This window comes from Coptis chinensis, chromosome 3 (assembly GCF_015680905.1).
Source record: "Coptis chinensis isolate HL-2020 chromosome 3, ASM1568090v1, whole genome shotgun sequence".
Lineage (NCBI taxonomy): Eukaryota > Viridiplantae > Streptophyta > Magnoliopsida > Ranunculales > Ranunculaceae > Coptis > Coptis chinensis.
This window is the reverse complement of record NC_141458.1, coordinates 97,231,191-97,246,845: the sequence shown is the minus strand read 5'-3', so window position 1 is coordinate 97,246,845 and position 15,655 is coordinate 97,231,191. Positions and strand designations below refer to the sequence as shown.

The 15,655-nt window shown below is 37.0% G+C and overlaps 2 protein-coding genes across 2 annotated transcripts; one reads left to right on the top strand and one right to left on the bottom strand.

Moving 5' to 3' along the window:
- Positions 1–60: 60 nt before the first annotated feature.
- LOC147511930 (PITH domain protein (DUF1000)) lies at positions 61–5,395 on the bottom strand. Its single transcript, XM_086603518.1, has 9 exons — positions 5,210–5,395; positions 5,048–5,128; positions 4,928–4,977; positions 4,063–4,140; positions 3,824–3,881; positions 3,695–3,744; positions 1,176–1,284; positions 1,022–1,083; positions 61–436 (listed from the first exon to the last, which is right to left on the bottom strand). Exons 1-9 carry the CDS (start codon positions 5,291–5,293, stop codon positions 394–396), a joined length of 615 nt encoding a protein of 204 aa, XP_086459644.1. The 5' UTR covers positions 5,294–5,395; the 3' UTR covers positions 61–393.
- Positions 5,396–11,907: 6,512 nt separating this feature from the next.
- Positions 11,908–15,235, top strand: LOC147511929 (putative protein phosphatase 2C 72). Its single transcript, XM_086603517.1, has 5 exons — positions 11,908–12,492; positions 13,124–13,414; positions 13,563–13,680; positions 14,024–14,247; positions 14,336–15,235. Exons 1-5 carry the CDS (start codon positions 12,319–12,321, stop codon positions 14,552–14,554), a joined length of 1,026 nt encoding a protein of 341 aa, XP_086459643.1. The 5' UTR covers positions 11,908–12,318; the 3' UTR covers positions 14,555–15,235.
- Positions 15,236–15,655: the final 420 nt, after the last annotated feature.

Here is a 15,655-nt window from a genome sequence, read left to right as displayed (position 1 = left end):
AGTGCCCCCCCCCCGCCCCCCCCCCCTTTTTTGAATTTACGGACATGCAATAGAAACAAGTAACCGAAGTGATGATGGATTGACAAGGTTCAGTGCCATAGCTGATGGAATAGCTTCTAAAGTAAGATTTAAGCTTTACAAACTGTAGTGGATAAATTCACACTACATAATTGAAAGTACTATAATACTTTCGAGAGATCGATTGTATTTTTGCTTTTATAATGAAAACACTCTAAGCAAGGTGGACCAGCAGTAAGAATGTAAGCTTGACTACTAACTTTACATAACTAGGTGCATTATCCATGTTAAACATTTAGAATTAGGATAACGTCATGCCATAGAAGGATGGCCAGCTGAAGAAGGACTAGAATAAGAACGAATTCAGCAAATTCCTTACTCCACATGTGAAAGGCCACCACCACTTTCAGCTCTGGTCCTGTGCCACATGTCAAATAATAATTGACAAAATGTTGCAAAATGAGATGTTTAGAGTTTGTAAATTATGTGTAAAGATAAATTCTGTCATAAGAACTACCGAAACTACCAGCGCATTGAGCTTGTTTAAATGTACAAATACTCTCATGAAAAATGTTTTCTGCTAAAACTTAAAAGGCATAGCTCTGAAAAGCTTATACAAGCTAAACTACCAAGTCTAGAGTTTTTAAAGATAACTACGATGCCCATCAAAAAGAGTCAAGAACTTGAAGGTAGTTTCAACAAAAGAACCTCAGTGTGTGTGTGTGTGTGTGTTGGGGGGGGGGGGGGTTCAGAAAGTATCTCTCTATAGTTGATCTATACTGTTCCAGCTCAGAGGCAAGTTGGTATACCATTTGACACAAGACTCACTGATATAGAACTGAATGGAAACAAAAAGGATAAATTATATATCAATGGTATGCACAGCATTATAGATGTGATTAGTAGTTCGAGCATCAAGGAGCATAGACAAGCAGTTCAAGAAATCAAGGTGCAAAGAAAGCAATTAACGAGCTACTAGGCATGCGGTGCACACAAAACTTACTTGTGATCAGATGGATTAGGCATAACTTCATAAACAATTGTTGCAACAACATCCCTCTTCAACTGTTAATTGCAAGCACAAGAATGTCATGAGAACCACTACTTCAGTACATTGAAATTTCTAAATAACGAAATAGCTTGATCCATCGAAATACCTGGGTTGCTTCACCCTTCAACCCAATGTATAGTATCTGAGTTGTGTCAGCACCAAAATTGTCAGGGAAATGCAAAGTGAGATTGCCCACACCTTGGAACTTAGAATACCTGTTAAGGAAAACAATCAGTAGTTCTAAACTATGCAACATGGACACTCAGACACATGGACTCGCTGTGCATACATTTTCAAACAAGGGTTTCTTCTATATTCTAAACGACCAAGAAAATAATCTATTAACATAGTTACAACTCCATAATACGCCACTTTAATAGTTATTTATTTGTAAGGAAGCGCTTTGTAAGGCCTTGAGCTCAAGAATTAGTTGTGTAACTAAACAAATAGTAATAATTTTCATTTTAATTAGCTGTGTCCCCGTGTCCTCTTCATATAGGTCCCGTGTCGGACACCGACACACGTATCCGTGTGACCATGTCAATGTGACTTAGGTTATAAACATATTGAACCAACTGCCCCTTACATAAAGAGGTTGAGAAGCCACGATTAATTTTCAGTTTTCCACACATTAATGATCTCATAGGCCATATGGATTAACTACTAATCTGTGAGTTAAATTGCTACTCGTTTGAAGATTGAGTAGCGAGTAGGTGTAATCGGTCGGGGATTAATCGAAATTAATCGGGCGATTTTTCATAACACTATATTTCTTTACAAATACTTATTAAATATATTTAACTTTGAAATACCAACATAATGGAGCCAATTAAAAACCCAATCAATCAATAAACAATTAAAACACTCAATCAACAAAATAAATATGATTAAAGTGTAGAACTTTACAGAATCGGGGGTTGATCGAATCGGTTAAGTGTCGAGTAAACATTGAAATAGTTGAAATAGTGAACACAATTACTTGGCTAATTGGCACGTATTAATCGGCTAATCGGCCGAGTACTCGGGGAGTTTTTGAGCCCGATCGTGATCGGGGATTAAATTGTTAGTCGAGTCGGCTAAGTAATGAGTAGCGAGTACTCACCGATTTAATAGCCCAACATCAAAGAGTTACTGATCTCATTTAAAACAGGCTTACCAACCAAAAAAAAAAAAAACTAATTAGAAAAATCAGTTTAGAACAGAAGAATTTAAGCAAAGTATCACCACTTCGCCATCACAAGATCATACATATTCTTTCAAAAAGATACCATTTTTCATAGAAATGGATAGCACTAAATTCAATCAAAAGCCATATTCTTTTGTCCCTTATAAGTTGATCTCTCTCTTCGTCCACTCGAGTCATTATAAAGACCTATCACCTATGTGGCTATGTATACCAGATAATTAGGATAGATCTTTCAAAAAGATACTATTTTTTATAGAAACTGATAACAATAACTTCAATCAACAGCCACATTCTTTTGTCCTTACAAGTTAATCTCTCTCTTCGTCCACTCAGGTCATTATAAAAACCTATGTATACCAGATTATTATAATGAGGGACTGGAACAGTACATGGATGTTGTATAAAATGCTATGGAATCTAATGAGGATTACCATGTAACTTAGCATTAATTTTTCTTAAACATAGCACACAATTCTGTTTGGATGTCCTCTGAATAACTGAGATTTCAATATATCTAATGAGAATACTAGTGCACTTAATGATCCACAACTGACCGACATTCCAACAGTTTAAACTCCGTATACATGCAACCAGACTGTGTGTGGGCAGGATTAATATTAAAAAAAAAAAGGAAGAAAAAGAGTACACTCTGCAAGGAGCTAACACAATTGGACTAATAAAAACCAGACTACATATGCATGCAACTTCCGTAATTACCAGTCATTTCACCAGATCAAATCCCCGATACAAGGACTTATTACCAGTCATAAATCTCCTATTTATGATAAGCATGAAAAGATCTATATCTCATGACACATATAGCTGCTAGTATACAGTAATATAACATTAATACCAGTAGTTGCACATTAAGTACTTGGTCATATATAGCTAATTATATCAACTCAGAATAATTTTTAACAGCATGGATGTGAATACAGTACCACCAGAGTGTACCACCCCAGTTTTAGTATTTTGACCTGCTCAGGGAAAAAAGAAAAGAATAGGGGGATGCAAACACTATTCGTGTTTTCGGGTCTCTGGAAAAGCTCACATTGATGGACCTTGATTTCAGTTTTATTTTTTAAACCAGACAACAGATTTGACTTCCACAGGTCTCATTCGCGTATTACCAAAATGCATCCCTATCTTGAACAGAAGTAAGACGATTGAGGCTATGGAAAATAGTCAAGCTGTATTGTAACAGATACCATTAATTTACTTCTATCTAAAGTTGATTGGTGGATTAGATTCGTGCTGCTGAAACGAACACTTGGAATAACACTATCATGGCACTCACTCTGAAGCTACGTAAAAAGTTTGAACATGCACTTGTTCATACTTTAGAATACTTTCAGCTAGAATCTGAACACATTAGTTAAGAGTAATTCATAAACAACAAAAGGTGGGATATAAAATAGGGGTAAGAAATCAACACATACCTCGTTTGATATTCTAAGACTCCATGCAAATTTTCTGCCAACTCCCACTCCTAAAGGCAAACAATGTTTTAGTGCATTAGAGGTGACTACGTGCATAAACATCATTACAAGGTTAAAACAGGATAATACCTGAACAGGTCGCATGCTTTGAGCATCTGAAAAATCAATTCCATCTCGGTTGATGAACCTATCATTCAAAGTAAACATATTGGTATACTGTCAGACGTTGGAACAATGACCGAAATAACACATTCAAATTTTTTTATTGCCCTTTTCCATCTTTTTAGCCTAGGATTTTTAGTGCATCTACTAACATAAATCAGAGACCACATCAAAAGACTATGAGATATGGTGAAAATTGAACTTACGCTCTCATCTTAGCAGGACTTGTTCCAGTATCACCACCAACAACTGAAATACTTTTGATCTTCACATCTGATGTAAACCTATATTTCCAGTCCGTTGCAACATTCAAAACAAGAACTTTACTCGAGAACTTCCAAATCAATAGTGCATAAACCAGAAAAAATAAAAGAGGTTCAGAAATTAGAAGTCTCCCAGCAAGGAAAACTGCTGGGACTTTCACTTGACAGAGTCATATCTGGACATTAACATTTGCATTTACATTTGACAGACTAGAAAATACAAAAATTGAAAAAAGAAAAAAAGAAAAAGAAAAAGCAAGTTACCAACATAATTTTGTTAATCATGTAAACCCCAAACTTAAACAGATAAAAATAGTATGAAATCGCCAATATTCTCAGATGAAAGCTGTAAGCCTACGATTATGTTTTGTTTTGTTTTTATTTATTTTTTGGTTTTTTCCGCTGGGGGTAATACAAATGTTTTCCTTAAAGTCCTCAAATGTTTGTCACCACTTCTCCAACACCCCATCCTTCAACGCCTAGCCAGTGAGGTGACTAATCAGGACTTGCAATTGTGGACACCAAATTGGATGTTGGTCGGAAATGGTTCAAATCGACAACTCCTGTTAACCACAATTATCTTAGGCAATCCATCTGACTTGGTGAACTATTGCATCTTGATTTCATAGGAAATCCTTTTAGCAATACATGACCAACTGACCGAAATCAAGACTTATGCTTATCACTAATCCCTTTGGACTATTTAACATTTGCTTTGTACAGTGCAAAAACTTGTTGAACCTAGCATCCTGGTAGTATAACATAAGATGGGTAAATACAGTGATTAGGCATAAGATGGGTCACTTACGGGATGAAAACGAGTAACTCGGGATCACCATCATTGCTTTCCAAATGAGCCTGCAATGACCAACTACCAAGTGATGTAATATGAAAACGACAGCAAAACTAATAATCAGTCTGAAAATACCCCTGAAGAATCTAGACGTTGCTCCCAAGCTTTGAACACAGACTTAACACTTCCTGGGGCAGCCTCATTTAAAGCAGATACCTTGAAAAAATAACAAGAAAGAGAAATAAAATTACATTTCAGATGACTAAATAAAATATATTAAACACTTTAGAAACGAACCTTGGGCAAATCAATGTGTTTGTAGAGTGAAAAGTCAGATGAACAATCGTGTTCTTCACAGCTATGATCATGCAAACACGCCATTGTGAGAAGAATGAATACCGGTATTTTGATGATCTCGTCCTTACTTAATGTCACGTACTCATAATACTTACACGTGTTTCGGCAATGGTCCAAGGCCCTTTTAGTTCGACTCCAAAATGTTAAGGCCCGAGGAATTATTATAGCCTACCTTGGCTGGACTCAATCTATATATATGGAATAAGGAGGGAGGATGCTTGACATTTAGGAGCTATACTACCAGAGAACTAACCTTATGATTGAAAGCAGATGTTGTTGCATGGGTCATTTGGCTTGAAAGAAATAGACAGGTTTTTTTAAGACAAGTTCAGCTTGCAACAACTCATTACTAGTTGTAAATTACTTGTATGGAATTGGGTGTCATATGTTCCTAATATATTTTAATATTAAAGGAATTACATATGATGATTTGATGTGATCAGGCCATCTTAATCATGGTTCTGTACTTACGGTTCTGTGGTGTAAATCTTTTTACAAAATAGTTATTGATAATTCAATTATTGTTTTACCGATAACAAAATATAAAAAACTGAACTTTGCAACAGAGATAGACTTCGATAGTTCGATTCCTATAATCCTATCATCTTTTCGGCCAAACCCGGATTCCACAATGAACATCTCATGGACATTTCTCCAAAATCTACCTGGGCTTATTAACCCAATTTCCCTTAAAGTACTGTAACTGTTTATATTGGGCTTACAAGTCCCATATAAGTTCCTGCTCTTCCAGGCAGTGATGCCTGACCGCAGTGGTGTGCATTTCCACAGGTTGTATGAATGATAAGTGACACCTGCGTAGTCCACTTTTGCTGCAAAGTTGCCATGCAACTAACCTTTCGAGTTTCAACCCAAAGTGGACATGAAGACACAACTAAACAGTTGATGAAACTTGATATTGCTCATAAATAAAAGTTCAAGAATATACATAAATCATTTTCTTTTTTCTTCCTCTCATTTTCTTTTGCATTTATATCCAAACACCACTCTTGTATTCAAAATCAGGATTAGCTCTTTGCTGTTGAACATGAACCTTAAAAATTTCTTTTGTTGTACATTCCAACGAACACATTTAGTAAACATAATAACTTAGGGAGAATGTTGTAGCCATTGACGAATCCAGGATTTTCATAGAGGGTATTCAAGTCGAAATGCAAAATGTTGAATAGTTGAGGGCCCATTCTTCTATTCTCGTAGACAGTGAAACTGCTCATTAATTTTCGTGTTATTAAACTTACTATTTGCAACTTTGCGATGTATGATTTCAACTGGATAGCCTCACCCCTACATGGGTCCGTCCTTGGTTGTAGCACAAAATCCATAAGTTCTACTTGATATGACAGTTTATCTAAAGATTTGGAATCACATATCAAAACATTCATCAGAATTCAGAACGAATTGAACTTATCAACCATAGTGAAAATGAATTTCATATTACAAAGTCATAGCTGTTTCTGTTAATTTTACTATCTTTAAAGATCAACTATAATCCACTTGCACAATGTTTTATTGTTAAGGACGCCCTATTGTTAAACAATAATCTGAAATGGGTTACGAAAGATTTTGAGAGTTGAATTTGCGGATAGCCAATAATAAGTGTATATGGCCTATGCCAATAGGTGGCAAGCACAGACATTGTACTGTCTTCTTGTGATAGAAGAAAAAAGAAAAGAATATGTACAGAGATATAAGCACTCAGAATTCCATTTAACTTACTTTTCGTTATATATCGCAATCATGTATCTTTGTTTCTTTAATTTGTAGGTGACCTAAACTTCAATTAATTAGTGTACAATAAGTACATAACCTCAGGGGTTGCAATGATCGAATGATGCTCTACAAAGCCGAAGAAATGTGTATTGAGGCATTTACTTTAAGGAGCTAGCAGTACTGTCAGCTTATGCAAATCATCATTCTATTCTTTCTTTTTTTATTTATTATTATTATTATTTTTTTTTTGATAAAAACTTCATAGATATATTTATATTAAAACCTGCATAATAGCATCCGGAGAATACATATAAAAGTTCGTTGGTCCATATGATCTAGCCCAGTCAGCCAAACTCATTGACCAAGAGTTACCAGTTACAGAAGTGGTTCTAAAAACGAAAAACGAAAAAGAACTTAAAGAGGCATGAATGCTTTCTATCATAGCATTCCAGGTCCAATTTGAATTTTTTTTAGGCTCCATCAGAATCCTAGTAACTTCTTTACTGGTGCCTTCAAAAGTAGCTTCCACCAGCTGCTTATGCATGGCCAAGTTCACTGCAAACTCAGCTGCTAACAAATGTGCTTCAGTTTTTGATAAAGCTCTACTCTGATGCGTAGCTGCAGCAATACATCCTCCATTCTAGTCTCTAATAATCACAGCAGACACACTTGTTTTCTTAGCACACATAAACAAACCAGTGTAGTTTACTTTAACCTTACCGAAAGGAGGAGCAACCCAATTCTCCTCTATGCAAGGTAAACCAACCTCAAGAGATATATCGATCGTCACTCTCTTGCGTCCCACTCTTGCCAAGCAGAGAAAGCTTTCTCTAAGACAGAGATAAAGTTAGGTTTCATAAAGCTAAACCTACACTCATTTCGATGCCACCATATATTGTACATAAGAGAGAAAGCATATAAAGATAAATTTTCATAACTGTTGTCTCTACTCCGAAAGTAATTAAACCAATTTTGTGTTTCAAAAGCATCACAATCCACCCTTAAACCCAGCCAAGAGGAGAACCAGAGCCTGGAAGTCCAAGGACAAGTAAAGAAGAGATGTTGGAAGTCCTCGACATGATTATTGCAGAAAACACAGCAGTTATCCACAGGAACATGATGTTGCTCAAAAGTAGCCCCAGTAGATAATAGATTATTTGCAATTTTCCATAGAAAAAGTTTCACTCTTGCAGGAATTTTCAGCTTCCAAATAATCATAAAATCATGTGATTGTTGAGCAGAAGAACACTGGCCAATATTACTTTCCAAATAGCTTTAATAAAATTGAAAGCGATTTCACGAAAAATCTCCCATTAACTGCAGGGTTCCACATCAACTTATCTGAAGAAGATGGCCTAGCACTGATACTCACAATAGAGTTTAGAACTAGACTAGGAACCAAAGCACGGAGTCCCACACAATCCCAAGAACCATTAGGATTAATGAACTCATTAACAAGAAGATTAAGATCCACCAAAGGTGGCAGAGGCACCACCATGTCAATCAGAGAGCATGGTTTATCCATTACCTTAATCCATTGATCAGTCCGAATTTCCACGAAGCACCATCCCCAATACTCCAGATAGCCCCCAACTCTACAAATCGTTTAACTTTTTGTAAACCTCTGCAGATAGGAGACACCCCAGAGGAGGGGTTAGCATGATTATGAAGAGTCAGATCTTTCTCATACTTGGCAAGCATAAGATCACTCCATAAAGATTTCTCAGAGACAGCCTTCTACAAGAGTTTACATAGCAGAGCTAGATTAAAGAGATGAGAATCTCTAAACCCTAACCCCCCCTCAGCTTTAGGCATACATAACTTATCCCATGTGCATAAATGAATAGCATTACTATCAGCATTATTCCACCAGAAATTACGACAAGCTCTATCCATTTTAGAGGTGATATCAAGAGGTAGATAAAAGGCAGACATAAAGTAAATAGGTTTTGCCTGGGCAACTGCCTGAACTAGGATAGTCTTGCACACTTTTGTGAAAGCAGTTTTCCTTGCCAATTTGAGATGACCCCTCGTACCTTATCCAAAAGAAAACCGAAGTCTTGGATTTTTGATGTCGAGAAAATAATGGGAGAACCCAAGTATTTATCTCTCACAGACATAGGTCTCACCTGAAGGGTATGCATAATAGCTTCTTGGGTGTCTCGAGAAGTACCTCCACTAAAAAGAATAGCAGACTTATCCAAGTTCACCATCTGACCAGTGCCATTACAATAAAGGTCCATAATCTTCTTGATTTTGTGAACTTCAAAAGGGGAAGTTTTTCCAAAAACAATTAGATCGTCAGCATAAAGCATATGTGAAACACTAGGTGCCCTCCTCGAGATCTTAATGCCAGAGATATCTTGTGCAGCTTGGGCCTGAAGAAGAAGTCTTGACAAGGCCTCGGTGAGAATGATGAAGAGATAGGGGGACAAGGGATCCCCTTGTCTAAGTCCCCTCAAAGGTGTGATAGTCCTAAGGGGAGACCCATTCAACAAGACATTATACTTCACTGTAGATATGCAGAATTCCACTAGACTTATCCACTTGCTCGAGAAACCCAGTTTAACCATGATAGCAAGAAGAGCTCCCCAATCAACTCGATCATAAGCTTTCGACATATCAACTTTAAGAGCAAACAAACCTAGCTTATTCTTCTTAGCCCTTTTTATCTTATGCACAATCTCATGAACCACTCCTATATTATCCCCAATAGATCTTTTGGGAGCAAAGGCCCCTTGATTAGGTGAGATAAACTTAGGCAGTAAACTTCTCAGCCTATTCACAAGGATCTTAGAAATAACCTTGTAAGAGACATTACAAAGGCTAATAGGTCTGTAATGAGAAGTATTTGAGGGGTAATCAATCTTAGGAATCAAAGAAATGTAAGTTTGATTGAGGTATATTCCAAACCTGCCAGTATTGAAAAAACATTGTACCATCCTAACTAGATCCTCCCCAACCGGCCTTGACTTCGATAGAACATTGCAGAAAGCCATCGCCCCCTGAGCTTTCAAACCACCCATACTCTTCAACACCTTTCTAATCTCGGTTCTAGATGGACATCTAGTTAGAGAATCATTCTCGAGATAGAGATACAAGGGTCAAACAAATCTAGGATGATATCAAGGGAAGGTAGAAGAGCTGAATTTGGTGGAGGTCTGAAAGTATCCTCAAAAGATGAAATGAACTCTTGTGCCACTTCCGATCTAGAAGTAACCCAAATACCGGCTTCAGTCTGAATTTTGTCAATACTATTCCTTCGCCTTCTGAAACTAGCATTAGAATGGAAGAATTTAGTATTGTTATCAGCCTCCAAAACCATAGAAGTATTTGAGTGCTGCTTCCAATATGATTCCTCCTTTTTGTACAACTCCAAGATATGTTCCTTTATATTTTTAATCTCCACCAGCACGAGATCAGAAACGGGGCCAGCCAAAAGAGAAGAGAGAGCAGATTCAGCCTCTTTAATTTGAGAAAAGATATTTCCAAAATAAGTTTTGTTCCAAACCCTCAAAGAGGATTGCAGCTCAACAAATTTAGAGTTCAGAATGAATGAAGGAGACCCATGAACATGAGTCTGCCAACAATGCTTAATCACATCCATACAAGAGGGGTCTTTAGTCCACATCTCATGAAACCTAAAGGGTTTAGGGCCACTATCCACCTTCCCAGAAACATAAACAGCTAAGGCAACATGATCAGAAGAAGGAGTAGTGACATGATCCACCGAAACCAGAGGAAAGAGATTTAACCACTCAACATTAGCAACAACACGATCAATCCTCTCCCTTATATTAGCAGCCCCTAATCTATTATTAGACCAAGTAAAAGCAGAACCATGATAGCCAAGATCAGCCATCTCAAGATCAGCCATCATTCTTAGTCGAAATCCTTGGTCAGTCTTTCGAAAATTCAAAACATAGGTTTCCCTCAAGACTCAATAGTCAATAGTCAATACCAGACCTTATGTTTGCCTCTTTCTAATCTTTTTGTTTCAGAGATAACTTAAATTCTCACGATTGGAACATTATACACTCAATGGTATGCCACAAGCTCAGCCGTTCAGAGCTGCACTTTAGGAAGAGAAGATTGTAAATTAAATAATGTAATATCCTTTGAAGTACATTTAGCTACATAGTATAGTCCGTCGCCAGGACTATCACATTCGTACTTTTTTTGTATATATTTGGTAGTTGAATTTATTGGTCAAGCACTCAAGCCTTATAAAATGATTATACGCCGGTTCATGACTTTTGCAGTTTAATTATTAATTAAGACAATGACATTCAATTATCTTTAGCCTAAAGTCCAGTAAAATGGGCCGATGATTATGACATGACAGAAAAGAACACAAAATGCTGAAAATTCCAGGCAAATTGAACATGTTGTATGGTAGTAATTGTTTTCTTTTGTTGGTGACAAGAAACAGGATTCAGATGGCTGCTGTCTGTTTGTATAGACAATGACATTCAATTATCTTTAGCATGAAATACACAGTGACCTCTTATTTATATTCTTTTCTTCAATTCCTTCTATTGCAAAGAGATTATTTGTTTTTTGTTTTTCTTCTGCTATAAAAAGTACATGGTCCTCTTCCAGTTAACATTCGCTCTCAATCAAAGTCATCTGGTGTATTATTGCGTTTAGTTAGTTAATCAATAGCATATACGACATCACTTTAAAATCTGCTGCACAATTGATAACTTTCTAAATGATAAGCTGTGTATAACAATGCTGCTGAGGTGTTCATCCAGCACCCTTGACTCGTGAACCCCATCAAAAGTAAGTGCGCCCTACCTTGTAGATAAGAGTGACTCCCTGGCGATGGAGATAACGATGATTGCAGATTATCAGGTGGGCGTGGAGATTATATAGAACAACATGAACATACATCACTAAGACAGATATAAGCCGTCATCAACCAAAACCATAATTCAGGATATAGTTTAAACTTGAAAGATAGACAAAAACAACAAAAAAAGAAAAAAAGAAAAAAAATGAAGAAGAAGAGAGGGTCATGTTGTGAACCAAAATTAGGCCTATAACAACTTTGCATTAAGATATAACGTAGAGTATAAAAACACAATGAAAAGGGTGCATGTTAGAAGGGAGCAAGGGACACTAATTAATTTAAATATTCTGATATCTTATCCAATAGCTAGGAACCACTCCTTTAATTTTCCCCTTTTAGGAAAATTTTGAACAGACAAGTTGTATATGTTTTTAATGCTAACACAAGCCGTCCTTGGAAAGAGGCAGAGTGGAATACTGCTTATATATATTGCTGCTACAGGGGTCAGACTTTTGTATTCGTGGGGATGGGAAACTGTACTTCGTTTGCATCTTCAGAGGTTAAAGAGGATAATGATACACATGATAATGTTCTACTCATGGATGAGACTGTGCACTCAAATGGCTGTCCAAAACTTGTTTCTATATATTCTCAGCAAGGGACCAAAGAGAAAAACCAAGATTCTGCACTTTTCTATCAGGTATGGAATTTGGTTTTTGTCTAAACTGCTCTCCTGTTATGGTTTTACTTGATGGGTTTTCGACTGCAATTAATCATAGTTTTTATTTTTCTTTTTGTTAGAATGATTATAACATAGATCTTCGTTCTAAAATATTCATACTAATATAAAAGAGGATGATGTTTTTGTCTCACGCAATCATATGTTAGTATTTGTTATGCATTTATATTATATATAGTTCCATGAAAATATCAATTTTAATTTATGAAAATGTGTATGTAAATTTGCTCCAATTACACGTAACAATCAAAGTCCAGTCTTTGTATGAGTTTTTTTAGCATACATCTTGTCCTGTTTTACATGCAGTACTATGAAAATTTGTTTCTTCCAGAAGACTCCAGACCTGTATAAATCTGCATTAATTTTGAGTCAGTAGATTAAGTAGGGGGTGGAAAGACAAATAAGATGGAAGCATGGTTTTAGTTCCAAATTGAATTTCACTTCGCATTTCTGTTAGCCTGCAATGATCCTTTCAAAATGAGATTCCTGCAACCACATTCAGTGGTGAAACATAAAGGTTTATGATGGTCGATATAGACCTTTAATTCTTTAAATCAAGATTCATGAACATGGGCAATATGTTTTTTTTAAGGGATTTGGAACGGAAGAGCAGTCCTTTTGCGGAGTTTTTGATGGGCATGGAATGAATGGCCACATAGTGAGCAAATTAGTGAGAAATCGTTTACCGGGGCTGATACTAAGGCAGCAGAAAGCGTTTGCGGATGAAGATTATGAGGAGACTTCCAGTGGTGAACCAGTCTCAAGCAGTGAATGGAGAAGGGCTTGTGTAAGTGCATTCAAAGTGATGGACAAGGAAATCAAGCGCGAGAAGAACTTGGATTGCTCTTGGAGTGGAACCACTGCGGTAACCATCATAATGCAGGTAAAACTTGTTACTTCCCTAAACTAGTCCGTAAGAAACAAAACAGTACATGTGTTTGCTGCAACCTGCTACTTTTATTTTTCCCCAAAACAGGGTTTCAATACTGAACGACAAATTTTCTGACTTAATATTCACTGTAAATAAACAGGGGAAAGATCTTATCATATCTAACCTCGGAGATTCGAGGGCAATTCTAGGAACCATTTCTCGCAATGATGAGCTGACTGCTGTTCAGCTAACGACTGATTTGAAACCTGACTTACCCAGTATGTTCTCTACAAACTCAGTAGCTTCTGTAATAGGGCTATGCTTGTTTTGAGCCCAATAAAGTCCTCGTTGACAACCGGTTGAGATTCATGAAATGAATTTCAAGGGAGGCCCAATATCAGCATCTAGTACTCCTAGGCAGCCACTGTACATTTTCGCCATAACTCAGATAGATATTGAATGAAAGAAACAGGATATTACCACCTTAGTCCGTATGTGGGCCAAGGATCTCACTGTCGTCATTATGTTGTTATAATGTCCTCGGTATGGCAGTGTCATATTGGTTGTCCTTTTCGTTGAAGTCGGTTCAGGATGTGGCCTCACTAATAGAGTGATATGCAGATGAATCAGAACGCATAAAGAAATGCAATGGCAGAATTTTTGCACTTCAAGCTGAACCAAGCATTCAACGCGTATGGTTGCCCAATGATGATTTCCCAGGGATTGCCATGTCAAGATCCTTTGGAGATTTTGGGATTAAGAACTATGGGATAATCGCTATACCTCAGATGTCATTCCGCGGTACGACAAACAAAGACCAATTTGTTGTTCTTGCAACTGATGGGGTAAATGACATGCTCTTTGTCACTTGATCAATTCTTCTAAAGCTTCGTATTGATTCATCGACTGATTTTATTTTTTATGTGGATGAAGGTGTGGGATGTGCTTACCAACAATGAGGTCGCTTCAATTGTTTGGTCAGTAAAGAATGGAGAAAAAGCGGCTATTGCAGTTGTCCATGCAGCGGTTTCTGCATGGAAACAGAGGTATCCTTCTACCAAGATCGACGACTGCACAGTCATATGTGTGTTCTTACAGGAAAGGAGCCAAGACATACATATTGTGTGTAAAGATAATACTTCGATTAATTGATGTGCTTCAAGAGCTCTTTAGGCTAGATCTTTGGATGAGGGTTCAGATTTCACTTTGGTACAGCTGAAAAACATTTTTGAACAACTGATTAGAGCAAGTTTCAGAAGTAGAACAACTCAGCGTCCCAGATTGTGTTTCTTAGCGCTGGAATGGCATATTTTAATGTGAGGAGAGAAGTATGAATTCAGCAAATGCAATCAACTGGTGTAAAATGCAAAGGCTAAGAATGATGTGGTATGAGAATACTGCCAGTGCTAGAACAGTAGAGCTTTCTGAAAGAATAGGCCACTTCGTGCACAATATTATTCTTGCAAGTTATTGCACATATGAAGAGCTTATATTTACACCCTCGGAAAGGCCTTAAGGAAGCATTCCCACATAATACACGTATTGGACGACCATTCATCCTCCATTTAAAGGCCATGTGCTAGTATTCCTGTCCGAATATATAGATGAATATCTTGACTTGATTTCTCTCTCAATGCTCATGTCCGAATATATGTGAAAGCTAGGAACTAATTATCACTTAACAAAGGGATATTATCTAGCAACTGGAGGACTTCCTTGGTGAGTTTGTGAGCTGAGAAATGAATAGGGTGATGTAAATTTAAATTAGGATTTTACAACTCCAATTACAAATTATTGTATAGCCCATAAATATCTACTCTCTATTGTTCACAACGGAGAAGTGTAAAAAAGTTTGATTTTAAACTCGGACGACACTTGAAATGATGTCTCTCTTTAAATTAAAGAGGGACATCACTTAAGTGTCGTCCGAGTTTAAAATTTTAAAATTGTAAATTTAGAAATAGATAGGGACGTCACTCCAAGTGGCGTCCAAGCATTTCTTTTGTTCAGACGTGTGTTCAAGTGTCGCCCGGGCTATTTATTAACTGATAGCGAGATGAGAATTCCCCACCCCCTCTATCAACTAATAGTCTATTGCCTACGGTTTAGCACCCCCATTGGATAGCGTTTTTTTGACACTTGGGGTGTAAACTTTCCACTCTATACGGTTTATACTCCCCATTGGAGATGCTCTTATGGGGAAGAAACAGAGGGCATTGTAGAGAAAATTGGGCGGAAAAAGATGGGGTAATA

Bases quoted from the DNA above. Each gene is read 5' to 3' on its own strand.
- LOC147511930 (XM_086603518.1), bottom strand. From the start codon at position 5,293: ATGGCGTGTTTGCATGATCATAGCTGTGAAGAACACGATTGTTCATCT. The intron at 5,129-5,209 runs GTTCGTTTCTAA...TATTTTTTCAAG, and splicing joins AACACATTGATTTGCCCAAG to GTATCTGCTTTAAATGAGGC. The intron at 4,141-4,927 runs GTAAGTGACCCA...CTGGAAATATAG, and splicing joins GAGTTACTCGTTTTCATCCC to GTTTACATCAGATGTGAAGA.
- LOC147511929 (XM_086603517.1), top strand. From the start codon at position 12,319: ATGGGAAACTGTACTTCGTTTGCATCTTCAGAGGTTAAAGAGGATAAT. The intron at 13,415-13,562 runs GTAAAACTTGTT...GTAAATAAACAG, and splicing joins CGGTAACCATCATAATGCAG to GGGAAAGATCTTATCATATC. The intron at 14,248-14,335 runs GTAAATGACATG...ATGTGGATGAAG, and splicing joins TTGTTCTTGCAACTGATGGG to GTGTGGGATGTGCTTACCAA.